Source organism: Pelodiscus sinensis, chromosome 18 (genome assembly GCF_052426305.1).
Source record: "Pelodiscus sinensis isolate ZL-2025 chromosome 18, ASM5242630v1, whole genome shotgun sequence".
Taxonomy (NCBI): domain Eukaryota; kingdom Metazoa; phylum Chordata; order Testudines; family Trionychidae; genus Pelodiscus; species Pelodiscus sinensis.
In genome coordinates this window covers 19,724,525-19,752,454 of record NC_143069.1, presented here as the reverse complement: position 1 = coordinate 19,752,454, position 27,930 = coordinate 19,724,525, and the positions used below count along the sequence as shown (strand labels likewise).

General features: G+C 56.6%; 1 protein-coding gene across 1 annotated transcript; it reads left to right on the top strand.

Annotated features, from left to right (window-relative positions):
* Positions 1-1,938: 1,938 nt before the first annotated feature.
* LOC149523274 (uncharacterized) lies at positions 1,939-9,795 on the top strand. Its single transcript, XM_089770416.1, has 4 exons — positions 1,939-2,123; positions 2,442-2,564; positions 3,098-3,165; positions 9,783-9,795. Exons 1-4 carry the CDS (start codon positions 1,959-1,961, stop codon positions 9,793-9,795), a joined length of 369 nt encoding a protein of 122 aa, XP_089626542.1. The 5' UTR covers positions 1,939-1,958.
* Positions 9,796-27,930: the final 18,135 nt, after the last annotated feature.

The following is a 27,930-nucleotide window of genomic DNA, read 5'->3' as shown; positions in this document are numbered from 1 at the left end:
AGCAAGACACTTTTATGGCTAAAATGACCATCAGAGCTTTCTTGCACAAGAGAGCGTTCACACTGCCATGGATGCTCTTGTGCAAAAGCCCATGGCAGGGTGGAGGCACTCTTGCACGAGACCTTTTGCGCAAGAACTCCGGCGTGAAACAGCTCTCGTGCAAGAAGCCTGCAGTGTAGGGCAGGGAGCAGCCTATGAGGGAGGGGGAGGGACCCCTAGTAATGGCTCAAACTTCCCAGGGGGGTGGCCAGAGGCAGGACATTTGCCTGGCAGGGTGAGGGGGGGGCGGTGACCTCACAGGGGCTTTGGGCAGCCCTCAGCATATAAGGCAAAGGGCAGGTGGGGAGGTGGTGACCTCACAGAGGGACCCACATCTCAGGCTGATAAAAGCGGGGGGCGGGCCCAGGGGACTTTGGAGACCCCCGGTTGCTTTAGCTCTGGTGCGTCTCCTCCTCACGGTTCCTTCGCGTTCTGTGAGTTCCACATCCCGACACCTTTGTGACGAAGGTAAGAGCCCCCAGGGGTTGGATCCCGCCCGGGGCCGGCTGGGTTCCAGGCAGGCCCAGCCCTCGGTCAAGGGCCAGAAGGTGATTCCTCACCTGGGCTGCGTCCTTAGCGCCACTGGGGCTTTCTCCTGGTTGGTTTCCCTTTTCCTCCATCCCCCCACATTTCTGCTCTGTTCTTGCCTCCTCTGTGACCTTCCCTTGCTGCCTCCCCCAGCTTGGGACCCAACAGACTAGCTGAAGGACGGGGGGTGGTTTGCAGGAGCCGTGGGGTGGGGGATGCAGCCCCCATTGTGGGGACTGGGGAGGTGGGGCTGGAACAAGTCTATGCCGGTGTCTTTGGGGAGAACGCTCCACCCCCCACACCTTAGATTCTCCCCTGATTGGCCAAGAAGGGGCTGTTGATGGGCAGGAGACTCGTGGAATGAGGAGTAACGGTAGTTTGAACTAGGAAGCCTAGTTCGAACTACCTAGTTCGTGCCCCGTGTAGCCGCGCTGCACGGGGTTCGAACGAGCGGGGTTTTAAAAATGGCGGCTCCCCGCTTATGCAAATGAAGCCCGGGAAATTCAAATCCCGGGCTTCATTTGCAAGTGCGGTATGCCTACATTACCCTCCTAGTTCGAACTAGCGGGGTAGTGTAGACATACCCTCAGGTCCTTGCAGTGCCTGTGCAAGACCGAACCGATAAGCAAGGGGCCATTTGGGGGCTGGGGGCAGTCGCTCTGGGGAGCTGGAACCCCTGGATTTCGCTCTGCAGGCTGCGCCCCAAGCTCCCCTTTGCTCCCCTCATTTGCAGCATGGCCAAACGTTTTCGGCTGTGGTTCAAGAAAGCCCTGAAGATGGCCCCAGGGCCGGTGGGGAGCAGCTTCTCCGTCCCCGCGAGCGGGGAAGCTGGATCCCACCAGCTCGGGGCGACTCGCCCACCGGCCAGCCCCCCCCGGACCTGGCTCCAGAGGCGGCTGGGCAGGCGGGACCCAGCCCAGCGGGGGAGCCGGGTAGGGTGGCTCCGGGGCCTCCTTTGTGGAGAGAAACACCTGCCCCGGGAGCCCAGCCCCCATTACCACCAGGGGGCATCGCCCTGCCCGGCCCCCGGGGACCTGCCAGTCTCCGGGAGCCCCCAGCCCGTCGCTCCCCGCACCAGCCCCTGCAGCTGTGGGTCCAGGTCCGTCAGCAGCAGCGCCTGGGCCTCCAGCTGCAGCCGGGCCACCTCCCGCAGCCGCTCAGACCCAGGTGAGGGGCCGTGAACACGCTGGGCCCAGGGGCTCACCCAGTACCCCGGGGGGGCAGCCCCAGTGTCTGCCCTGCAGCCAGGGCAATGGATGGGGGCGGGAGCTGCTGCTTGGCTCTCTTCTTCCTGGTGGGGCTCTGCTGAGGGCGTTGGCAGATGTGAGGGTGGAAGGGGGATGGGTCCCTGCGAGGGGCGTGTGGGGCCCAACCTGCCCTGGGTCCCTGACATGGGGGCGCGTGACCCCTGCTGGCCGCTGGAGTCACCCTGGTCCCTTCCCTCCCGCACAGAGCCCCCCTGCGCCTCGGCGGAGCTCTGCCAGGAGCGGGTGGACTCCCGGGTGGAGGAAGGGGCCTTCTACGACATCGAAGAGCAGCTCCACACCCGGGACACGGTAGGAACCTTCTCCACACGGGGGGGACCCGAGATTGTCCGGCCCCTTCCCAGCACGTCCCCCCCCCCCCTCCGGGAGGGGCTTGTCCCTGGGGATCCCCCTGGGGCCCCTTCTCCTGCATTACCTGGACCCCCCAAGCTGGGGGCTCTTGTCATGCACCAGCTGGGCCCCCACAAGCCTGAGGCAGCAGTTGGGGGGGGGAGTGTGGGTGCTTGGACAACCAGCAGCTCCCACCTCCACTCCTGGGAGACCTGAGCCCTGCAGCTGTCCGTGGGGGGCAGGCAGGCCCCAGGCTCACAGACTCTCTCTGGGGTGCAGAGCCCAGCCGCCCTGCAGCGGTTCCTCTTGGCCATCCCCCTCGCCTGCCTCGCCGCCCTCCAAAGGGGCGAGGACACCCTGGCGCCGCGCTGCTGCAAGGACACCATGATGGCCAGGATCGTTGTAAGCGAGTAGCGGCGGCCGGGAGGAGGGAAGGGGATACGTGGGGTGGACAGGGGTCTGCCTGGGCCATGGCGGCGGGTGGGGGTGCTGGAAACGGGATGGGTGGAGCCAGGAGGGCTGGAGGTGGACATGGGGAGGGTAGGTGGGGATGCTGGAGGAGGGAGGGACACAGAAATGGGGCAGGTCTGGGGTGCCGGACAGGAAGGGGGATTCGGGACAGGGAGGGGTCTCCCCGGGCCATGGGGGGCTGGAAGGGAGCCGAGCGGGCTGCTGGGGATGCGCCTAGGGAGCAGGGATGAGGAGGTTCAGAGGCTGGTCACCAGGGCAGGGAGGGGCAGGAGACGGCCTGGGGACAAGGATTGAGCTGGTCCCGGTTTGGGGGGGGGTGCTGGGAGGGGCCCTGTGTCGGGCAGGGGGGCTACAGGGCAGCGGGAGGCAGTGGGGTTGGATCCTGCTGGGTGGGGGCGCTGGCCGCGTGAGCGTCTCTTGGGGGCCCAGCCTCACACGCCCCTTTGTCTCCTTGGGTATCACAGGAGATCATGGAGGACTCGCCCCCCCCGCTGGTCTTGGCCGACTGCCTCAACGCCGCCTGCAGCCTCAGGTACCGACCCCCCCCCGCCGCCGACTCCCCCCAGAGCAGATCCCCTGGCCAGGGATTGGGAAAGTCTCTGTCTCCTGCTGCTGAATTAACAGCCTCTGCCCCTCTCTCCTGCCAGCACCTTGCAGCCTCCCCTGCGGGCCCAGCTCCTGAGCCCCCTGCTGACGGCGGCCGTGGGACAGACTGTGTCTGGGGACTGGCAGCAGGAGCCCATCCACACGCAGGTACGTCCCTCCGGGCCCTGCTCCCGGGCTGGGCTGGAGCTCCAGAGAGGAGTGTGGGGGGGGCAGAGGGAGGGAAGAAGCTGCAGGTTTGGATCCTTCCCTCCAGGGTTCCCGTTGCTCTCCCGGGGGGCCCGTCCCTTCCATGCCCAGCCTGGGCTCCTCCCTGCTCTGCGAGGCGGCTCAGACCCTGCTCTAGGCTGCACCCCGGAGCCAGCGGGTGGCCTGGATCCCCCAACCCCCCTCTGACCCAGGGCTCCCCCTTGTCTTGCAGCAGTTCATCCGGGCCCTTCCCTACGACCTCCAGGCCCTACTGGCGAGCCTCCTCGCCGACTCCCCAGACACCGCCCGGCTGCAGCTCATAATGGAGGTGAGCCCCGTGGGGGGGACGGGGCCATTGTCCCTGCTTCCTCGGGGGGGGGCCGAGAGAGGAGCAGTGTCAGTGGCTGGGGGGGGCACAGTCCGAGAGGAGCCCCAGGCTCTGCCCAGAAAAGGCACCTCCCTACGGGTCCTGACCTGCCTCTTTCCCCCCCAGCACCTGAGCCCGTGGCTGGAGTCCCGCCTGCCCCAGGAGCGAGCCAGGGCCCTTGGCAGCACCACGGCCCTGCTGGGAGTCGCCACCACCCTCCCGGGGTTTGACGTAAGTGACCTCGGAGCCGGGGGGTCTGGGGCTGCAGGGCGCGGGGCTGGGAGCGTCCCCGGGAGGCAGAGGCAGGGCCGGGAATGGGCCGGGAATGGGCCGCGTTCTCCTTTCCCCGGGGAGGGGTGACCCTGGGCCCTTCAGGGGGGCTCTTGAGGGACTGGGCCCCAGACTGGGGAGTGGCCGTCAGTGGATCCCCTTGTTCCACCCCCGGAGTGACCCTTCAGTCGGGGCCATTGCTCAGGGTTGTCTCCTCGCAAGGCAGGCCCCGCCCCCGCCCCGGGAGGTGTCTCTGTCCGTCCCCAGAGCTCAGACCCGCCTCGGCGGCCGTTTGCATGGGACGTGCAGCCCCAGGATGCTGAGGGACCCCCCCTCTTCTCTCCCCTCAGAACTCCGCCGACTGGCCGAGGATGGGTCACCACGTGGCCCAGCTGGGCCTTTTTATTTCGGACCCATCCGAAGACGTCAGCCGGCTGGCCCGGGAGGGGGTGCACAGCCTGTATCAACTCCTCCTGCACCACAGGGGTAAGGAACCCAGCCGGGACCTGGGCCCCAGGGACACCCTGAGGGTGCCGGCGGCGGGGGGAGGGGACCCAGCCCTTTTCCCCAGACTGGCCCAAGGGGGGATGCGTCCCTCTGTGTTCCCCTTCTGCCCCCTGTGCCCCTCCATTTGCCCAGGGATGCCTGCAGGGACCCGTGGGAGGGGAAGGGCTCAGACCTGCCAGCAGAATGACCCTGTTGTGTCTCTTGCAGGCCTCAACATCCACCAGGCAGAGGACCTGTGGTGCAGACACTACTACAAAGAAAGATGGGTCCTGGCTCACAGCAACAGCGTGCGGGTGGGAGAGGTAAGGACGCGCTGCCAGGGCAGGGCAGGGCTCGGGGGTGGGGCTGGCTGGGGCCCTCGTGGGGGTAGGAGGGTCTTGGGGGCAGGAGGAAGCTGTGACCTGGGGCAGGGGTTGGGGTGCCGGGTGAGGAGAGCGTCTGGGTGCAGGGTCTGGAAGGGAGTTTGGGGGAGGAGGAAGCTGTTTTAGCCCCAGGAGTTGGGGCCGGGCTCTGGGCCGTCAGCTGAAACCTCCTGTGCTCTTGATTCCAGGTCTTTGGGCAGCTCTTCACAGCAGAGCAGGAGAACTGCTTTTTGGACAAGGCTCTGCTCGCTGCCCGCTCCCCCCTGCGGCGCCCCAGCCAGGCCGGGCTGGTCCTGGCCCACGCCCTGCATGGGCAGGCCCATCAGCTCCTGGAATACATGGTGAGCAGCCGGAGCAGATCAGGAGAGTGGGGCAGGGCCAGGGTCTCCTTCCCATCCCCTCAGGGAGTCCCCCGCCCCTTTCCTCAGGCTGCCCCCACCCCACGTCCCTGCTGGCAGAATCCCTCCTGCCCCTGCGAGCGTCCCTGGGGGTGGGGGAGGCTCTGAACACAGAAACTGTCCTAGGAGGCGGGAGGGGGCCGAGGTGTCAGGAGCTCTGGGGGGGGGGGGTCAGGAGCTCACCCTGCGGGCCTGACGGGGGGTGACCAGAGAGCAGGGGGAGGAGGGTGGAAATGCTGGGGGGCCAGTTCCCCTGAGTCCCCAGGGATGAATGTGACGGATTCTGCTTCCCTTGCAGCAGGAAGACACCCAGTGAGAGCAGCAAGAGCTGAGGAGCCAGCAGCTGCGTCCCCCTCCCCCCAACCCTCCCAATTGTATTGAATTGTATTTACATTCTCATTAAACAATGTTTCAAAAAACATTTGGATCAGGCTTGGTCAATAATTTGTAATGGGGGGCCATTTTGGCAACTGATCAAGGGCCACATTTCTACCGAGGGCTTTGGGGTCTGGGACGGGGTGGTTGGGTGCAGAAGGGAGCTTAGGGGTGGAGCCTGGGTGCAGGGGGGGGGGTATGATCTGGGGCGGTGGATAGGGGTGCAGGGTCCAGGAGGGGGTATGGGCGCAGGAGAGGACTCTGGCCTGGGGGAGGGGCTCTAGAGGGGTGCAGGGTCAGGGAGGGAGCTGTGACCTGGGTGAAGGGGGAGCAGAAGGTTTGGGGGAGGGGGTGCGGGTGCCAGAGAGGAGTCTGGCCTGGGGGAGGGGTGTCGGGGGGGTGCAGGGTCAGGGAGGGAGCTGTGACCTGGGTGAAGGGGGAGCAGAGGGTTTGGGGGAGGGGGTGCGGGTGCCAGAGAGGAGTCTGGCCTGGGGGAGGGGTGTCGGGGGGTGCAGGGTCAGGGAGGGAGCTGTGATCTGAGGGAATGGGGGACGCAGGTTCAGGTGGTCGCCTGGGACAGGCAGTCGGGGAGGGGACGTGGGCGCCAGGGGCAGGCTCTGGCTGCGGAGGTGCCTACCTAGGCAGCTGCGTATGGGGGAGCCCGACTGTCACCTGAGGGGATGGGGGAGCTCAATTTTCAACTGTGGGGAATGGAGGAAATACTGTGGAGTGGAGGGAGCGAGATGGGGGGGGCTGAATTGTTCCCGGAGGGGAGATCTCCCTGGCTTAGGGGGGGGGCGTTTCCAGCAAAGCCCTCACATAAGAGGGGGACAGACGGGGGGAGGGAGAGGACGGGGATGGGCAGGGCAGGTGGAAATGGGGAGGGTTAGGAGAAGGGAAGGGGGAGGAGATGGAGGAGAGCAGGGGATAGGAGTGGGGGCGGGGATGAGGAGCAGGACAGAGGCAGGGCAGTGGTGGTGATGGCTGAGCGATGAGAACAGCTCGCAGGGAGCTTAAAGCCAGCAGATGCTTTTCGGCAGAGTTGCCATTTGCCCTGGCGGCTTTGCCAGAATAGCTGTGCCAGCGGGGGGGCGGGGGGGGGGGCTTTTGCCACACACCCAAGCCAAGCCAGCTGTGGCGGCAAAGCCTTGTGATGTAACCTAAGCCCTTGGCAATGTCGGGATCAACCTGCTCTGACAATTTCTCGGACCGGCGGGATGAGAAACAAGGATCGTGCAGGGAGATGGGGATGACTAGGAAGCGAATCCAGGTGTGGGGGGAATATCCTGGGTTGGAGGGTCAGTCGATACCCCCGCCTGCCACTGTCTGCCGGGGCTCTGCCCGCAAGATGGAACCAACAGCTGAGTTTGCTTTTCTGCCCCGTCGTGGGCACAAAAGGCCCAGAGCAGCCTCCTGCTATCTTGGAGGAAAGGGGCCAAAGTTCAGGAAGCAGGTGCCAGGCTGGGCTGGAATCCGCGAGCTCCGCTTTTGCTTTGCCCTTCCTGGAAGCTGGGCTGCAGGTGAGTGGTGGTTTCATCTCTGCTCTTGGGGTGTTTCTTGTGGGTTCCAAGTGTGGATCTGAGAGGGGCTGCGCAGGGGCAGTGTCATGAACGAGCTGTAAGCGTTACAGCCCCTTCTGCGCAGGCTGGCTCCAGCCTCCCGTCTGTCTCCAAGCCCTGGGGGAGAGGCGGGAGGCCAGCAGCATGGCCTAGTGGAGGGGGCAGGGGGTTGGGCGTAAGAACTCCCGGGTTCTAATCTAATGCCACCTAGTGACTAAGGCACAGAGTTGTGTGTTAGACCCTTGCTCCGCAATTCTGCGCTCACTCTCGCGCTGGTGACCTTGGAGAGGCCTTTCAGGTCTCCCTTTCCCTGTCCATCAAAGGCAGGCAAGTGCGATGTAATGCCCTGGAGCAAGTGCTTTGGGACGTGTCGCACAAGTGTGCCTGGCTCACAAGCGTGTCAGCACAGGTGTGTAAAAGCGTGACGAAGGCTTTGAGATCGATGCCGAAGGCTTGTGAGGCTGTGGCTGGCCAAGTGACAGGGAAATGAAAGGTCAGAGTTTGGTCAGTTAGATTTTATGGTAATACACTGAGACGAAGCACTTTGGGCGTATATACGATAATGTCTTTCCAAGTGCGTTAGTTCAAGCCGTGTCCTAGGAGCCAAGAGGTGAGACAAACATGCTTGGTCCTGTCTCGGTGCAGGGGTGGACTAGATCAGTGCTTCTCGACCAGTGGTACGAGTCCCCTTAAAGGTACTCAAGAGATGTCTGGGGGACACGTCAACACAACTGAAATTTGGAGAAAACTGAATTTTAGTTTTCAGTTTGACAGCGCTTTATTCTTTTTGTACCTTTTACACCCAAAAATGCCATCGCCCGCCCGGCTACGATGCAGTTGTTTAAACAAATGTGTTGCAACGGTAGAAAAAAATTGTGTGTGTCTGAAAACTGTAGGTACTGGGGGTACTTACACATTTTTTTTTAAAGGGGGTACATTATAAAAAAAGTTTGCGAAACACTGGACTAGATGACCTATCATGGTCCCTTCCACTCGAACTTTTCTATGATTCTGTGACAGGGGTGGGTGATAATTTTCAGAAGGGGGCCACTTAATTGATTTTCGTATGGGGTCATAGGCCGGCTCCACCCACAGAAGGGGCGGAGCCTGAGGCAGAAGGGGCGGTGTTGTGGACTAGCCTACCCTCAGAGTTCTCCGCGGCTGAGGCTTTCAATTAAAAGCACAGAAAAGAGCTCACAGCTTTGCCACTACTGGCAGCTGTCCAGCGTGGCTACAGCTTTTTAAAGGGCTCATGGCTCCTGCCCCTGCTGTAACCATGAGCCGTGAATCATTTAAAATTGGATCCTGCTGCCTGAGTCCCCACTTAGAATTCGGCGGCATGGGCAGCAGGATCTAAACAGAAAGCGGCCAGATCACAGTGTTTGGTAGGTTGCATCTTACCCAGCCCTGTTCTCTGAGCTGGTTTCGAAACCTCCGTGTCCTCCTTATGGTCTGACAGCTGCAGATTTACTGCCTGTCTCTCCTCTCGTGGCCCAGCCTAGCCGCAGCTAATGGACTAACTCAGGTTAGCATCACCTGCCCTGTCTTGGTGACTCTTCACAGCTGAACGGCCTATAAGGCATCGTGCTGGTCTTCTGATCTCTTGGTGACTCCTCTGCCTTCTGTTTATTTCTTTCTCCCTAGCTGGCCGATCAAGTCAAGCCCTGTCAGTGCGTGAAGGCCCCAGGAATTACGAGTGCCATGGTCTCCCATGCCCAAGGTAATCGGCTGGCTAGGTTATGGACTGCTTGGTTATCAGGTTAGGCTGCACAAGCCAGGTCTATGGGACCCTATGGCCAGCTGGCACCTGGTTCACAGCTGTACTAATCTGAAAATGGCTGGAAGACACCACCATCATTAGGCTCCAGAGTCAACAGCACTTGCTCCTCTTGGAGCTACTTGTCCGTGGCAGGCAGCACAGCTTAGCAGCTCATTGGGACGTCTCCTTTCTGTTGTGAGATCTGGGCACTTTAGAATGGCTGTAGCTATTGAAAGCAAAGGTGCACAGCTATAGGCATGGGGGTTTCCAGCTTTATTCACCTAGGTGGCTGATTCCAGGAAGCAAGGGTGTGTGTGTGGGGGGGGGGGAAGTCCTGTACAGAGGGTTCCCTGGCCCCTCTGCTTCCATGGCTGTGCAACTGCCACCAGGTGGATTAGAACCTGGGACTTTTGGAGCTTAGGGCAGGAGCTGCTACAGCTTGAGTTATAAGTCAGTTGCCTCTCAGCATAGGCTGAAGAGCTCCCTTGTAATAATTGCTTGCTGGAAGTGGTCTCAGTGCCACTCCATAGGATAGTGACCCACATCAGGTGGGTGGGTTACAGCTGCAGGCCTGCTCCCAGCATGCGGATCTGCTTTCTGGGTGGCGTCTACAACTCTGTGGCTGCAGCCCTGCTCCCAGGACTGGATCTGCTCTCTGCCCATAGGCGTGCGCAGCACATTTCATTAGGGTGTGCACCCAAAGAATGTTTTTAAATGTACTCTTTGACCCCCATTAGCCACGCCCCCTGACTCCCATTAGCCACGCCCCCTGACGCCCATTAGCCAAGCCCCCTGACCCCCATTAGCCACGCCCCCTGATTCCCATTAGCCACGCCTCTGGAGGTAACACTTTCAGGGCAATATGGACACATGACCAGAAATAAAAGGTGTCATGTGACCTCCACCCCCCCAAGGACTTTTCCCACCATCCTCTTACCAATAGGGATTAGTTTGGCCCTCACCAACCCCCCCCCCCCCCGTGCAACGATCCTGCAATTGCATTAACCCAACGTGTGAGACATTAACTCGGGGGGTGGGGAGGCTGGGGGAAGTGTTCCCTCTAAGAGTTTCCTCCCATGAGCACAATACATTTTGTGTTGTGCACCAGTACTGAGTTTGTGGCTTGTTTGGATGTGTCAGTGTGGCACCCAAGTTATTCATAAATATCTTATGAACCACTTACCTGTCCCCTCTGCTGCCCTGACACACTTGATCCTGGGCAGGGGGGAGGGAGGAAGAGGGACTGGCTGGGGGGGGGGGGCAGGAACTGGCTGGAAGGAAGAGGGGATGGGAAGCAGCTCTGGGGGGGAAGGGCCAGATCCTGACCCTGGCCCCCCCTTCTCCCTCCCCGAGGCCAGTCATGCTGCCCCTGACCCCCCCTTCCTCCCCGAGGCCAGTCATGCTGCCTCTGACCCCCTTCCTCCCTGAGGCCAGTCGCACTGCCCCCGATCCTGACCCCGGCCTCCCCTTCTCTCTCCCCGAGGCCAGCCCTGCTCCCCAGCTCAGTGCGGGCCCCTGCTCTCTCCTTAGCTCAGTCCCACTCTGCCGACCCTGGCTCCCTCCTGGCTCCCTGCTCTGCCAGTCAGGCTGAACTGGGACTTTAGCCTCTCCCCGTTGTTCCTGGGGACTGTCAGTCTCAGGATCTTGATCTCTCATTTCCCCTGCCTTTCACTGAGTTTCAGTAAGGAGCTAGCAGCAATAATGCCTCTACTTTTCCCCCCACTCCTGTGCGGAATACATTTTGTTATGTGCACCAAGGCATGCACGGATGTGCACTGTTACGTCACGTGGAGTTTCACAGCATGGGAAGAAATCAGTGGAAATACAGAGAGCTTGAGTAGTTGCAAGTGTCCATTTTATTGCATAGCACGGAGCTAGCTAGAAAAAACCCAAACCAGCTGGGCTGACCCCCAGTGACCTAACGCAGTTACTATAACAACAAGATCTATGTCTACACCCAGTACACCACATGCACCACCACTAGAAACACATGCTACCGGCTAGCAAACTGGGCAGCATTTGAATGTCTCCTGGCTGGCCGCCCAAGAGCTCAGCTTGCAGGGAACACTGGCTAACCGTCCCCTTCCACCTGCAGAAGGGAGAGACAGGAAAGCAGCAACAGAGCATCTGCCTGGGGGAAGCCCGAATCCCATGCAGGAGTGGAGCCCTGTTCCTTGTTCCAGGCCCTTGCTAGAGTCCCCTCCCGTAGCTGCAGCTATGGCCGGCAGTTTTAAAAGCGGACTTACGCTGGCCCTGCAACCCGAGCGACTCTGTCAGTGGGTGCTTATCACTCCATCACCTCGAGCTGTTTAAGCAGCTTGTTTAACCAAGGAGGGAGGGAAAGGGAAACCTTTGGCCATTTGAGGGTTGCGTGCCAATGGAGGGAAAGGGGATGGATAAAAAGGGGCTGAGCACACAGTGCTGCCTCTTTTTAAACCCAGGCCCAAAGATGTCCTGGAATTCTGGGCCACTGGCCTGAAGGAGATGGACAAACTGCCTGGCAGCTGGACTTTTGGAGTCTTGTTATTCCTGGGCTCCTGGTAGCGATGGCTCCCATTCCAGGGGATTCCTGCCAGGTAGTTTTCCTCAGACAGCAGCTTTTATTCCCCCGTGTCACTTCTCCCAGTATCTGAGACTTTGGTCATGGGGATCAAGCATTTAACATGATTCCAAGAGGAACCGGATGGTTCATCTAGCGAGCCAGGCTCACCGATATTTGAGTAGTTAATAAAAACCCCTAGTTGCTGTGTGTAGGTCTAAAAAGGGAAGGTTAGTATCATTAGTCTTATTTTACAGACAGGGAATAACCTCTCCAACCTGTGGGAGAGGCAGGAATAGAACCCAGGTTTCCTGATACCACAGTCAGGGCTTTGTTACCAGGCTACATCCTGTACTAGAAAGGATGGGCCTGAAGCATGGGCCTGGTGCAAGGCCTGAGGCCTGAACCAAAGTAAGCAAGAGTTAGCTGAAGAGAAACAGGCAGGTCGTGTCAAAAGCAGACGGTTGCCTGAAAGTCTTGGGACTTAACCCTAACTGTCTTGCCTGGAAAGGTTGAAACCATAGACAAAAGGTCCTAGAAAGTCTCCAGGAATGCTAGAGAAGCAGGAAGCGAGTTGACAGGAGGCCAGGAAAGAAAATGGAAACAGAATTTGGGGTTTTGAATTGGAAGCAGTGATGTGCCTGTTGTGTGATCATGCCTGGAAGATGTGAATTAAGCCAGGAACCTGGGCAAGCAGAATCCAGCGACTTTCTTGGCTAGGGAAAGACTAAATCTTGGAACAAGAGAGATGTGAGTAGAACAGGGAATTTTTAGTCAGACGCTACTAGGTTATTTTCTTTATTTTTTTAGTTTGCTGGACTTCTTTTTGCTAAGCACATGTAACTATCCCCCTTTACCCTGGAACTCTTCAAACTGAATCCCAGGGAAGCGATTTTCTGTGTTTTAATCTTTCTTTTTTCAGTTTCTTTGTAACACCTAGCAACCAAGTAGATACGCTGGAGGGCAGTAGATATGCTGGAGGGCAGGGATAGGGTCCAGAGTGACCTAGACAGATTAGAGGATTGGGCCAAAAGAAATCTGATGAGGTTCAACAAGGACAAGTGCAGAGTCCTGCACTTGGGATGGAAGAATCCCGAGCATAGTTACAGGCTGGGGACCGACTGGCTAAGTAGCAGTTCAGCAGAAAAGGACCTGGGGGTTACAGTGGATGAGAAGCTGGATATGAGTCAACAGTGTGCCCTTGTAGCCAAGAAACCTAATGGCATATTAGGGTGCATTAGGAGGAGCATTGCCAGCAGATCCAGAGAAGTGATTATTCCCCTTCATTCGGCTCTGGTGAGGCCACATCTGGCGTATTGTGTCCAGTTCTGGGGCCCCCACTATAGAAAGGATGTGGACGCATTGGAGAGGGTCCAGCGGAGGGCGACCAAAATGATTAGGGGGCTGGAGCGCATGACCTATGAGGAGAGACTGAGGGATTTGGGTTTGTTTAGTCTGCAGAAGAGAAGAGCGAGGGGGGTTTGATAGCAGCCTTCAACTTCCTGAAGGGAGGTTCCAAAGAGGATGGAGAGAGGCTGTTCACAGTAGTGACGGATGGCAGAACAAGGAGAAATGGTCTCAAGTTACAATGGGGAAGGTCTAGGTTGGATATTAGGAAAAACTATTTCACTAGGAGGGTAGGGAAACACTGAGATGGGTTCCCTAGGGAGGTGGTGGAATCTGCATCCCTAGAGGTTTTTAAGTCTCGGCTGGACAAAGCCCTGGATGGGTTGATTTAGTTGGGATAGGTCCTGCCTTGGGCAGGGGCTGGACTTGATGACTCCTGAGGTCTCTTCCAGCTCTATGGTTCTATGATTCTAAGTAATGTTTCACCAAGTGTATTTGTTTTGTTAATAGACGTCACATTTTTAAAACCATGATCTGATTCCTGCATCCTAGAGGGCGGAAGGTTCTGTATGCACGTGCCTAAGACAGCAAGCCATACTTCTAGGAGAAATTTCAGGTTTTCAAGCTCTCTCTGGAGGGAGTGTCAAGGACAAGGAAGGTACCCCACAGGAGGGAATTCTGAAATGCGCCTGTCTGGTTCTCAAAGGGGTTTGTGCATTTGGATGATGGCAGCAACACCAACGCAAGCCTCCAGTGGCAGGGTATTTTAAAGTCTCTTGTGGGCCCCCACCTTCTGCACTTGGAGTGACAGAGTGGGAAACAGCCTTGACATGACCCCTCTCCAATTTATCAACATCCATCTGGAATTCTGGTCACCAGAGCTGGGCACAGAACTCCAGCAGCAGAAGTTCAAGTGCCGAATAAAGAGGCTAAGTCGGTTCCCCACTCTGGCACTTGGAGTGCAGAAGGTGTGGGCCCAAAAGAGACCTTAAAATACCGTGTCTCTATGGGCTTCTGCTTCAAAACTCCCCAAGGTCACAGATTCCCTGAGCTTAGGAGGGTTGCTGCCTCTACCCAAGTGGAAAAAAACTTTTTCTTCTTGAACGCAGGAAGAAGTCACTTGGGAACGTATTCCAGAAGGGTACCCCAAACTCTTTTACACAAGAGCCAAAAGAAATCTGATGAGGTTCAACAAGGACAAGTGCGGAGTCCTGCACTTGGGACAGAAGAATCCCAAGCATTGTTACAGGCCTGGGACCAACCAGCTAAGTAGTAGTTCTGCAGAAAAGGACCTGGGGGTTACAGTGGATGAGAAGCTGGAGATGAGTCAACAGTGTGCCCTTGTAGCCAAGAAGGCTAATGGCATATTAGGTTGCATTAGGAGGAGCATTGCCAGCAGATCCAGAGATGTCATTATTCCCTTTTATTTAGCACTTGGAAAGAAAAAAAGAAAAATGAAAACAAACTGTAATTTCTGATAGCTGTCCTCTTAGTCTTAGGCAGGTATACACAGACCTCCTATTACTTTCCAGGATACAAAATCAGATCATAGCCTTAAAATAGGTGATTATATTAAGAAAACAAAAAGGTATTCATTTGTAAAGCTGACTTGGCTGCTAGGAGTTATAGCGCAACTGAGAAAAGAACAGATTAAAACACAGACAATTGCATCCCTGGGATTCAGTTTAAAGTTATAGTGGGGAGAGGAGGGGATATGGATTTAGCACAGAGGAGTTTAACCAAACAACAAAACAAAAAAATAACCTGATCGCATCTAAATAAACATTCTCTATCTACTCAAGGATCCACACTTCCAAGGTCCAGTCCAATTCTAGGCCCAGGTATTCTTTTTTTTAGGCATGATGTCCCTGCCCAGTTCAATTCATCTCCCCCCTCATCCCCTTCCACAGCTCCAGGATTAAACTCACAAAGAAAAACAGCAGACAGATTCCCTTTTAATGCAGATCTGAACTCTTTCTTCTCACTGGTGCTCCTGGCTCCCTGCCAACACTTTCTAGCTAGCTAGGTTTAACCCTTTAGTCACTGAATACTGGGATGTTCAGAAAAGAACAGTGGGCCTCCCATCCATCACAGAAGCGAGACAGCCTCTTTACTCCTGCTCAAGCGTTTCCTGTTTATACATCCCAGAATTACAATAGCTTTTTAAGCCCCAATGCCACAATGGGAGCTCATGTTCTGCTGATTACCCACCATGACCTCTACATCTCTTTTCCCCGCCCTGCAAGTCTGGCCCACAGACCCATGGGAAGTGGCATAGGCTAGCCTGGGCCAGGGCAAAGGAACACGTGGGCCTTTCTCTTCTCCATCTCTCCCTCTGCATTGCACAGCAGGGCGCAGGAGTGCCAGGGGGCTCTGTGGACGCTGTTTGGCTTAATGCCAGCGAAAGCAGGGTCTACAGGAGTACTTACGGGCTCCTAGTGTTAAGAGCTGTGATGTGGTTGCCTCAGCAGCGTGGCTCAGTGCTTCTGTTCTTGGAGCTCTGGTGTCATCAGTGGTCAGTGCAGGTAACGCAGCCTGCTCCTGCTGCAGATCTCGCTGTTATGCACAAAGACCGACCACAGGCACCGTCTGGTGACAGAGGCACTTGGCCAGGTTTATAGCCGTGTAGTCACAGATCTAGTGCCCTGGATTTGCGGTTACGCGTGCACCAACTCATGAGTGCCCCAGGACGAGGAGCAAGTCAGTCAGTAAGTCTCTGTTGTCCCTTCGGCCATGCAAAGGGGGTAAGGCCAGGCACCCCAATATTTATAGCCTAAAATAAACTTGTCTGGTTTCGGACGTTTGTTTGCTCCCTCCCCTTGCACCTAGTACCTTGAACCGAAAAATATTAGCGGAGACACTCTTGAGCATCCACTGCGGATGCGCTCGGTGAGGCTAATCTTCGTGTTTTACCTCATCCCCGTTGCAGGGTTCCAGACCAAGGAGATTATCTACTGCCTCGCTTTAGCGAAGGCCCTGTACACTGTGCCCACGCCAGTGACTGCTGGGTTTTATGCACCATGGGGACATTGCAAAAACCTGCTCTTACACAAAATCAAGGGTGAGTACTGCCCCGGGGAACGTAAGATGGGGAAGGAACCTTGTGGGGATGGGGATTAGTGGATGACAACCATCTCCAAAGAGCCAGAGCCACCCGTACTCATTTGCCGATTATGCAATCGCATAGGGGACCTGAAAATTTGGAGCAGCACTGGGTTTTCATGTCCACTCCACCCACCTGCCTCTTCCTATCCATGGTCTGTGGCTCTGCTTCCTCCAGCAGCAGAAGTTCTAGAAGATCTAGTTAATTTACAAGTGACAAAGTCTGCTCGAGCTACTGGCAGAACATCGACGACATAGTAATGAAGCCATTTAACAGGCATTTGCCAACCTCTGCTAAATGTTTGCTGAATTTACTGTGAGAGTCGACAGGACCTTAGTTTAAAATGTGTTTGTTTATTAGTGTGTGGATGAGGGTTATAAAATCACATCGCTAAAAATTCAACATCCATCTGGGCTGCTGTTGGGCAGATGGGCACCAGTTTAATAGAACGGTGTAGGATCCCATCAATCCTAAGGATGGCTTTGCCAAGAGCTACCCATTCTTGATTGCTTCCCAGAAGGGAGGGATTGTGAAGCTGGAAGACCCTTCAGGAGGAGAGATTTAAGGCACTGCCAGGTACCTAACATATCTTCCTCTTTTATCTCAGAGAACATGGAAAACGAATCGAAGAAGAAAGACCAGGAGGAATTTCAGCGGACGCAGAAGATGCAGCGTGACAACACTGGCCGGGATCTACTCAAGCTCCTGTTACTCATGATCTTCTACCGGCCGGTCCTGACGGAGCAGCAGAAGTGGAGAAGGAACGTGAAACACGTCTTCATCCATTTCAGCGCCTGGGAGTACGCGGGCTGCGACCAGCTCTGGGCAGGCCTCATTACCACACTGTGCGACGGCATCGAAAGCCACTTTGGTCTCCTACCCATGAGCATTTACAGGACCATAGACAGGAAATGTAGCATCATCGAAAGACCAGGGGATCAGGAATGGGTTAGCAAGAAGTTCCTCTTCCTCCCGCTGTGGGTGGCTGTGATCCTTTTGATCATGGTAGCTATTGGGGTGGGTGGTCTCCTCCTAGTGTTTGGGATCCCCATCGGGGATGCCTCGGGAGACGCCATAGCTGTCGTGGAAGGCATTGGGGTGACGGCTGTCAGCGTCTCTGCAGCAGCTGCCATACGGCTCACTATCACAGTGGTACGAAACATTATCGTCACCCAGAAGAGCCAGCTGGAGAGACAGATGAACCAGACGGCTCTCAGCGCACAGCTGGGCTTCATGAGCTGCGTGAAAAGCGAAGTCAGGACAATCACTGGGGGTACGTCTACACTACAGCGCTAGTTCGAACTAACTTAGTTCGAATTAGTTAATTCGAACTAAGCTAGTTCGAACTAGCGCATCTAGAACTAAAAACTAGTTCGAACTAGCGTTTTGCTAGTTCGAACTAGCGCGTCCACACTGATTGGACGCAGGGGGGCATTTAAGGGCAGCTGAAACCGGTTCTGGCAGGGCATCAGGTCAGCAGTTGCTTTGTGTGGCTGCTGTCTGAGGCTATCTGAGGCTCGTGCTTAAAGGGACCCCCCTGGACAGCCGGTTCTCAGCTTTTCCTGCTTGCTTGCCAACCTCGCCGAGGGACAGCAAAGCGTCGGTCTCTGTGCCCGTCTGTGTCGGTGCTTCCCTTCGGGGGGGACCGCCGCAGGTGGCAACATGGAGCCACGGCTCGCCCTGCACCTTCTGGTGCACTTTCTGGACTTGCTGCTGCAAGCCTGCCAGCAATGGCTCGAGGCTGCCTGGCACCACCTGGGGAACGTCAGCCCCCTGCCTCTCCGCCTGGCCGCCCTGGGGGCCGTGGAGGAGCCGCGGCGGCGCCCCGGCACCGGCGTGCCCCGCCGCATCTGGCGTCTGGACACCAGCAGCGACTGGTGGGACCGCATCGTCCTGGAGCGCTGGGACGACCGACAGTGGACCCAGAACTTTAGGATGAGGAGGGACACCTTCCTGGAGCTCTGCGAGTGGCTCGCCCCTGCCCTGCAAAGAAGGGACACTCGCATGAGGCCCGCCATCCCCCTCCAGAAGCGGGTGGCCATCGCCCTCTGGAAGCTCTCCACGCCGGACAGCTACCGATCCGTCGGGAACCAGTTCGGCGTGGGGAGATCCACTGTCGGAGCAGTGCTCATGCAGGTACGGCGCTCGTCGGCCACCGAGCCGGGGGGAGGGGGGCTGCGAGGAAGGGATGGGCCGCCCCAGGGACAAAGGGGGGGGCGGGAGGAGGCGAAAGCGCCCCGCACCGGAGGGGTCGGGCTGTCCCGGCCGTACTACACGCCGCCAGGGGGGTTGCTTCCGGGAGTGGGGCCCGGGGCACTGCCAGGGCACGCACGCTCCCAGCCACCCGGGCGCCCCACTGATTGACGCTTTGCTGTGTCTCTCTCCGCAGGTGGTCAAGGCCATCAACCGGGTGCTGCTCCGCAGGGTGGTCCGCCTCGCTGACCCGGATGCCGTCATCCGGGGATTCGGCGCCCTCGGCTTCCCCAACTGCGGGGGGGCCATCGACGGGACGCACATCCCCATCCGTGCCCCGGAACACCAGGCGTCCCGGTACGTGAACCGCAAGGGGTACTTCTCCGTCATCCTACAGGCCGTGTGTGACCACCGGGGACAGTTCACGGACATAAATGTGGGCTGGTCCGGCAAAGCACACGACGCACGGGTGTACCGGAACTCCTCCGTGTGCCAGCGGCTGCAGGACGGGACCTTCTTCCCCGACCGCCACATCAGGGTCGGGGACGTGGACATGCCCGTCTGCCTGGTGGGGGATGCCGCCTACCCACTGCAGCCGTGGCTCATGAAGCCCTACACGGGGCACCTCAATCCCTCCCGCCAGGCCTTCAATAACAGGCTGAGCAGGGCCCGCATCGTGGTGGAGGGGGCCTTCGGGCGACTGAAAGCCCGCTTTCGATGCCTCCTCACCCGTCTGGACCTGGCCGAGCACAACATCCCTCCCGTGGTGGCGGCATGTTGTGTGCTCCACAATTTGTGTGAGCGGAAGGGGGAGGCTTTCCTGCCAGCCTGGATGGCTGAGGCTGACCGCATGGCTGGACACTACGGTCAGCCCCGCACCGCCGCCGTCCGGGAAGCCCAGCGGGGGGCCATCCGGATCCGGGAAGCCCTGCGGGAGAGCTTCCAGGTGGAGGAGGAGGAGGACTGACCTCTCCCTGCATGCCCCACCGGGGCCTTCTTCCACCCTACCCCCCCCCCTTCCCCTTTCCCCTCCCTACCTACTGTCAAATAAAGACACCTGTTTTTCCAACAAAAACGTCTGTTTATTTCACAGAACTGGGGTGGGGGAGGGAGGAATGAAGGTGGGAGAAGGGAGGGGGAAACCTGGGACGAGGGAGCTGGAAGGGGAGGGGAGGGAAGGGAGGAAGGGAAAGGAAAGCTCAGGGGTGGGAGTCCGGCTGCCTCTCCCGTCTCGCCACACTGCGGGTCCGGGGGCGTCGGTGGGGAATGGTTGTGGAGGGGGGGGCAGAGAGGACAGGGGGTGTGGAGGAAGCAGGAGCGGAAGCAGGAGGAGCAGGGGGAGCAAGAGGGGGAGAAAGAGGGGGAGCAGGGGGAGCAAGAGGGGGAGCAAGAGGGGGAGCAGGGGGAGGAGGAAACGGGAAGCGGTCCAGCAGGCTCTGGAGGTGGCCTCGCAGGGCACGGCCCTGCTCCTCCAGGGCCTCCAGACTCCTCTGGCGCAGCCTGAGGTCCTCCTGGACCCAGTGGTCCTGGAGACGGAGCTGTCGGTCCAGGAACCGGAGATGCCGCCTCTGGTAGTCCTCCTGGTTCCTGGCTGACCTGCTTGCCCGGGCGCGGGCGGCTGCTGCAGGCGGTGTGGTGCGCCCTGCAGGCCCCGGTGCTGCAGCTGTGGTGCAAGAAGACCAGCGGTCAATGACCCCAGGGGCCCAGGTGTGTGAAACCCAGCTCCCCTCTGCAAGGCCAGGGCCCCTGCAGGATCCCCAGCTGCTGCTCCGTGGTGGGCAAGGCCCAGGCGCACGGTCCCGGGGCTCCCTCTCGCCCCAGCCCCCCGTACACATAAGGGGAACACGAGGGTACTCACAGGTGGACGCCTCCCCGGCCTCTGATGATGCAGGCGAGCGGCTCTGTGGGGTGCCTCGGGGGTCCCGGGTCCTGGGAAGGCTGGCGGCAGGCTCCTGGCTCTCAGAGCCCTCTTCCTCCTCCTCGGTGTCCAGGAGCGGTCCCTCTGCCCCGGGGTCAATCACGTCCCGGGGGGCAGGGACGGCATGAGGCCCCAGGATGCGGTCCAGGGCATGGAAGTGGGGGCAGGCCTCCGGGTCAGCCCCTGGCAGGCAGGCCCGGGAGTAGGACTGCCGCAAGTCCTTAATTTTGCAGCGCACCTGCTCCCGGCTGCGCTGGTGGCCCCTGGCGGCCAGACTGGCAGCCATGCGTCCATAGACGGCCGCGTACCGGTGGCTAGTGCGGAGATCGTGGACATTGGAGGCTTCCCCCCAAACCTCGATGAGGTCCACGATCTCCGCACTTGACCAGGCGGGCGCCCGCCTTTTGCGCCCCCAGGCAGGCTCCCGGGAGCCGCCAGGCTGGTCGTGGGGAGCAGTGGAGGGCTGGGAACCCTCGGATGGCTGGCTCATCCTGTGGCAGGTGCAGGCTGTGCAGGCACGGGTGCTTGCAGCCTTGCAACTGGCACAAAGTAAGTAGCCAGCCCGTGGCCCTTTAAGGGCTCCGGGGCCGGGAGGGGGGCAATAGAGTTTCCCTGGTGTTGGCCAGAGTGGCCACCAGGGAAACCTGGGAAGCCTTAGCCTCCCACTAGTTCGCACTAAAGGGCTACACAGCCCTTAGTTCGAACTAGCTAGTTCGAACTAGGCGTTAGTCCTCGTAAAATGAGGTTTACCTAGTTCGAACTAAGCGCTCCGTTAGTTCGAATTCAGTTCGAACTAACGGACCGCTAGTGTAGCGCCTAGGAAAGTTAGTTCGAACTAACGTCCGTTAGTTCGAACTAACTTTCTAGTGTAGACATACCCTGGGTTCCTGCAGTACATGGAGATCTTCCAGCGGCGGAAGCTGCGGGTGGTGCTGGAGATCACCCACTTGGATAAATTTAAATGGCTGCCCCGCTCTGCCGATCAGCTGTTTGTCGGCAGATCGGGGCAGTCTGGACGTTCCCCTGTCGACAGAAAACCCTTTTGTCGACCGCCCCGTTATGCCTCGTGAGATGAGGTTTACCGGGGCGGTCGACAAAAGGGTTTTCTGTCGACAGGGGAACGTCCAGACTGCCCCGATCTGCCGACAAACAGCTGATCGGCAGAGCAGGGCAGCCATTTAAATTTAAATGAAGCCGCGATTATTTTAATCGCGGCTTCATTTCCCTCTGCCGATCTGTCTAATCTACATGCCTCCGTCGACGGAGGCATGTAGTCTAGACACACCCCTAATGAAGCACAAGAAGTTGCTAACGAGTGCTTCATTAGCATACTCTCTGCCTGCAAAAGCCCGCAGTGTAGATATAGCCTTAGGTCGAGAGGCCCAACTCCACCCCCGTCAGGCTGACTGCATGCTTCCCTCCAGCCTACAAGCAGGGTCAGGAAACCTTCCCTCTTCATTTCAACACACCCCTCCAGTGGTCCCTGCATTGCTAGCTTTTGCCTGCAGAGAGCATGCTATTTCCCCTGCCGTGCCAACTTGCTCAGCGGTGCCCCTAACAGAATCTAAGCACACGGCAGTGGGGTGTGTCGGGTACCATACCTGGCCCCACAGCCGGCCGGCCCGCCTTGTTTGCTAGAATCTGAGCAAGCCCAGACAGGTTCCTCTCGGGAGCTATAGCGGACCCTTCCTGAAAACGTGTTTGGCGACCTGTTCAGTAGATGCACGGCACTAACGGGTGCTCCCACTTCTCTTCCAGATGGACACAATCGGCTTGAAGGAGGAAAACGTCCCGCTGTACAAACAGAGGCTGAGGGACCATAATCTCAACGGGCGCGCGCTGGTCTATAGTGACAACACTGAAATCAAAGAGGCCCTGCACATGAGTCTTGGCGAATGGACCCTCTTTAGCATCCATTTCCTTGGAGTGTTTCCCCCGGCGAATTTGGCCTCTTCTGTGGTGTCCCCCGTCCCGTTCCACGTCAGGCCAGAGGCTCTGAAGAACATGGTTGCCTTAAGAGAGACTGTGGCGAGAGGGAGCAAGCTCTCTCTGAACAGCTCCAGGGAAGATCTTTGGGAAAAGAGATAACTCTGAATCCTGAACACAGAGGTGAAAGTGCCCTGGTGCGCAGCTCCAGCAAGAACTGCAAAGACCTGGGCTGCAACAGGACAGTACCTGTGAGAAACTGTAAAGTTACTTTCACGGCCGCCTGTACAAAACCAGAAGCAAGATCGGGGCTTTCGCCCACAGTGTACCTCCCTGCGTCTCCAGTGACATCGCACGGATGAATCATAGAATCCTAGAGTTGGAAAAGACCTCAGGAGTCATCAAGTCCAGCCCCCTGCCCAAGGCAGGACCAATCCCAACTCAATCATCCCAGCCAGGGCTTTGTCAAACCGAGACTTAAAAACCTCTAGGGATGGAGATTCCACCACCTCCCTAGGGAACCCAGCCCAGCGCTTCCCCACCCTCCTAGGGAAATAGTTTTTCTTAATATCCAACCTAGACCTCCCCCGCTGTAACCTGAGACCACTGTTCCGTGTTCTGCCATCCCTCACTACTGAGAACAGCCTCTCTCCATCCTCTTTGGAACCTCCCTTCAGGAAGTTGAAGGCTGCTATCAAATCCCCCCTCACTCTTTGCTTCTGCAGGCTAAACAAACCCAAATCCCCCAGTTTCTCCTCATAGGTCATGTGCTCCATACCCCGAATCATTTTGGTCAAGCTCCCCTGGACCCCCTCCAATGCATCCCCATCCTTCCTGTAGTTGGGGGCCCAGAACTGGACACAATACTCCAGATGTGGCCTCACCAGAGCCGAATAAAGGGGAATAATCACTTCTTTGGATCTGCAGGCAATGCTCCTCCTAATGCCCCCTAATATGCCATTAGCCTTCTTGGCTACAAGGCCACCCTGTTGACTCATCTCCGGCTTCTCATCCACTGGAATACCCAGGTCCTTTTCTGCTGAACTGCTGCTTAGCCAGTCGGTCCCCAGCCTGTAACAATGCTTGAAGCAATCAGATGACAAGAGAAGAATTAAGGATCCGGGGGGGAAGGAGGGGGGGACTGTACTGGGTCTGAGGGATTTGGGGCACATTCATGTCAACGGGGCTGGTGACAGACGTTGTCGGGCCCTGGGTAATATATGGGAGGGGGTCGACTCAAGACCCCCTCAAAGGGGCAAGGCTCTAGACCCCCTCAAAGGGGCAAAGCTAAAGGTAGGAGGGGCAAGGCGAGGGCCAATCAGGCCTTAGCGCCACCCACCTTGCACCAGACAGAGCTCTAGGACTGATTTCATTTGCCCGGGTCTCTGGCAGTGGCGGCTGCCATAATAGTCGATACAGTGACCCAGAGGCCTGGACCCTTTTAAATCATCAGCTCCCGAGACAACTGCCCCCTTTGCCTCTCCCCCTCCCCATCCGTGGCCCCTGTCTGTGGGGCTTCAGACCCTGGTGGTCAAAGTTGTGAAAGTAGAAAGAATTATACTGTAAGAAAAAGATGAATTGTGCTGTAATAACTGAATAAGTTGAAGGAATTCTGTTTGTCTTTTTAAGAGAAAGAAGAAAAGTATGTTAATGTTGATTGTAGGTATGCAGATCAAGGTGCTAGCCAATTTGGGCCTGAGTTTAACAGGAAAAGGAACATTAAGTGTTAGACAGGAAACAATTCCAGATAATCAGGGAGATATAGCCAGGAGATTGCTGTGTGCTTAATATTGAAATGAAGATACTTAACCACACTAATAATGTGAAGTTTTGCCACATCCTTTGATCTTGTTAACTTGGCCTTTTGACTGTATAAAATCAAGGGGTTTGAACCTTGTATGGTACTCACATTTTCTCCATGCATTTTAGCAAAGCTTTGCTGAAATAAACAGAGCAGTCTGCCAAATCTGTGAGTCCTGTCTGACTTTGACAATTTGGAGGTCCCACTGAGATGGCAACCGTCTTCGCTGAGGCTGTGTGATCCCTGACTGTTTTGCAGGATGACCGTGGTAGCCGGCACCTGGGCATTTGGCCCGAGCGGTCCTCCACCAGAACGGAAAGGTGCACAACCATAGCGAAGTCTACGCCATCGAACCTGTTGGTTCCTGCTCTGTTCTGGTAGGGATCCCGGGATCTAACATCAGGACTCTGGTCAGGTAATTATTTTGTCCGGACTGAGGACTGTCTTGTCTCTGTGTCTATCCGTCTTCCCTGTGGTGTGAGTGAGTCTGGGAGCCATCCCTGTCCAGGGACTGGCCGACCAAGGGGCTCCTGTCCCCACGGTCTGTGTGACTGGAATCTGCACAATCGCAGCCGCACCGCACCTTGGATAAAATCCTTGGAGTGAACGCAAGGGCGATTGAGGCAGTAGCCTGTGGGCTTCTTTTGTGTGTTGCACTGGGCACCGCTCTGACGAACCCGAATTTCCTCCTTGTGTAATTGGTGTATGAAGTCCTCCTGTATGGGTAACTAGACGTCTAAGCAGGGATAGTTCCCTAAAGGGACCCTGGCTCAGTTTATATATTTTAGAAAGGGTCCGGACTCCTGTAAATTTCTGGAAAAATGATCTAGATTGACTCTGGGGGGATCCCAAAACTCAGTGGCCACTGTTAGGATCTTGGAACAAAGACCAAGTGGACGTCTTAAAAGACAAACTTGGCCTTCCCAAAAACTAAATTGGCTAGAGGAGAGGTAGATTGCTTCATGCAGTGGTGGGACGAGGCAAATCTTAAATGAACTGAATCGAAGCTCGCCTCCCTTAAAAATTCTAATTATAAGAAAAAGCTTTATTGGAAACCTCCTCTCCCACCACCAGATCGAGCGCTTCCCTTTACCCCGTCCTCCAAGAAGACTCAGACCGGTCCCACTTGAAGCTATAAACCCTTGGCCCACACGGAGCTCCACTCAATTTTAAAAGGTTTTCCAAAGCCCCAGGAAAACCCTACTAAATTTGCAGAGAAATTTTGCTAGTGTGCAATGCCTATGAACCCTCTGAAGCAGACCTCCTGCAACTGTGTAAGCTACTTATAACCCCGTAAACAGCAACAAAGAAAAAAAAAAAACCCGGGCAACTATCACACAGACTGACTGATGGTTTTTTTTGTTTGTTTGTTTTTTTTGGGGGGGTTTTTGGGGTACAGCAACCAGGTAAAAATGGACGGGGCGCCCTGGCGCATGCGTTTGTTAATAGCCTCTTATCTGCTATTAGCAGTATGTTAAAGCAAGTAAGTGTTGGATGGGAGGCCAAGACCATGGACAAATTGCAAGCAGTGGCAGAGCATTGCCACTGCACTCTAAAAGGAAAGAGAAGCAGTCCTCACAAAAGTTGATAGCTCTGCAAATACAGCATTATTCAGGGCAGGGCAGACAGTACTGGGAACGGGGAGGGTACCAAGAATGGGGATAAGGTCGGAGAAGGGGTTGTGGCACCGGGTTTTTGGGATTTAGAGGTTTCAGCTCCGGTCATATCCACCCTGTGGGAACAAGGCATTATTGTCCCCTATTCCAGCCCCTGTAACACTCCTATCCTCCCAGTTCGAAAAGCTGATGGTAAATCATGGCGGTTTGTTCAGGATCTTCAAGCTATTAACTGCATTGTTGTACCCACCTTTCCTGTAATCCCTAACCCAGCAACCAATCTGGCTTCTATCCTGCCAGATGCAACTCATTTTACTGTTGTTGATTTGTGTTCTGCTTTCTTTTCTGTCCCGGTTCACCCAAAGTTCCAGTATCTTTTTGCCTTTTCTTACAAGGAGCAGCAGTATGCTTCCCAAGGGGTACACAGAAAGCCCGTCTTACTTTTCCCAAGCATTAGCCAAAGACCTTGTTAACCTGGTCTTCCCCTCTGGGTCCACATTGGTCCAATGTGTAAATGATCTACTCCTCTGTTCCCCTTCATTATCTGCCTCAGAAACTGACTCTTTAGTGCTTCTCACTGCCCCCCCAGCCACCTTAGGGTTACCTGACTACTGTAAGCCTTTACCCTTTTCTGCCACGAGCAATCTGGTTGTGCACTTGGGGTTCTTACTCAGGAGCATGGTGGCAAAAATCGTCCAGTAGCTTATTTCTCTGCCACCTTGGATCCTGTTGCCCAAGGTCTACCCCCCTGTCTGCGTGCTGTGGCTGCCGCGGCACGCCTAATTGAAATGTCTGAGTCCCTTGTCCTCCGCTCTCCTGTTTCTCTCATGGTCCCTCACTCTATAGATACTCTCCTGCTACAATGTAATACAGCTCACCTTTCCTCCGCCCGCCTCACTTTTACTGCTTTCGGCTTCGCATATCACCATAAAGTGCTGTTCTCAGTTGAACCCTGCCACTCTCCTTCCTCTGGCTAATGACGGTGAACCCCACGACTGCCTTGCAAGTGTCTCTGCTGTCACCGTCTCATGCCCCGACCTTTCTGATGTCCCTCTCTCTAACTCCGACCTTGTGTTATTCACTGACGGTTCCTGCTTTAGAGATAGCCAAGGTCGTCTCCTCGCAGGATACGCTGTGGTATCACTCTCTGAAACCCTAGAAGCTGCGCCTTTCCCTTCTGTGACCTCAGCACAAGTCGCTGAACTAGTTGCCCTAACCCGCACTTGCTTTCTGGCTGAGGGACGCTCCGCCACCATTTATACTGATTCTCGATATGCTTTTGGGGTTGTACATGACTTTGGCACCCTCTGGCAAGCTCGGGGTTTCCTTACCTCTGCTGGTACCCCTATCAAGAATGGCCCCTACATTGCTGCTCTCCTGTATGCACTCCCATCTGCATTAGCTATTGTTAAGTGCCCTGGTCACTCCACAGCAGATACTGATGTTGCTAAGGGTAATGCTGCCATAGAACCTTCCCCAGGTGCGTTTCTCGGTTCCCTTTCTGTTTCTGTACCACCGCAGTCCCTTTCTAAAGTCACCCTGCTCCAAGACTCTGCCTCAGAAACAGAAAAAGACTCCTGGGTCGCCCGGGGTTGCTCTCTACACCCTGATTCCCTTTGGCGCCCCCTTATTGGTGCCTTTGTGGCCCCCTTTTCGCTCTACCCAGCTCTGGCCGCCCTGCTACACGGCGTTTCGCATGTCGGAAAGGAGGGTATGATCTCTGCTGTAACTAAGGCAGAATGGTGGGCCCCCCATTTCAGCTCTTTTGCAGCTCACCACTGTGCCGCCTGTACCACTTGCCAAAGCTACAATGTTGGCAAACCTGTAAAGGTAGCTCAAGGGTTCTGGGGCCTGCCCCAAGCACTGTTCTTGCATTGGCAGCTTGATTTTGTACAAATGCCTGTGTGTCAACTATATGAATTTATTTGGGTTATGGTATGCTTATTTTCGGGTTGGATTGAAGTCTTTCCTTGTTGCAAAGCTGATTCGCTGTCTGTTGCCAAATGTTTGTTAAATCATATTATGCCTGCCAAAGAAACTCCTGCCACTCTGTCCAGTGACCGGGGTACACGTTTTACTGAACAACTTGTTCAGCACCTGGATCGTGTGTTACATGTCACACACCTGCTGCACTGTCCCTACCATCCCAAAGACATAAACTAAGTCCTTTTGAAATTGTTTATGTGAACAATGGCTACCATTACTCCAGTCTCAGACTTGAACTTGACTCACAGTACACTCCTTCAGTACTGCAAGGGACTAATGCAAGCTGTAAGTCACTTCCATTCACAGGTTCGAGCCGCCTGGCCGACGGAACCCACCTCGGATGCCTGCCACACTCTCGAGACAGGTGATTGGGTCTACGTACGACACCACCAACGAAAACACGCCATGGAACCCCGGTGGAAGGGCCTGCATCAGGTGCTGCTCACTGCCCAGACGGCTGTTAAGTTATCTGGCATCGC

Excerpts from the sequence above, each read along its gene's own strand:
- LOC149523274 (XM_089770416.1), top strand. The coding sequence starts at position 1,959 with ATGGGGGCGCGTGACCCCTGCTGGCCGCTGGAGTCACCCTGGTCCCTT. Across the intron at positions 2,124-2,441 it reads AGCTCCACACCCGGGACACG|AGCCCAGCCGCCCTGCAGCG; the intron begins GTAGGAACCTTC and ends TCTGGGGTGCAG. Across the intron at positions 2,565-3,097 it reads CCATGATGGCCAGGATCGTT|GAGATCATGGAGGACTCGCC; the intron begins GTAAGCGAGTAG and ends TGGGTATCACAG.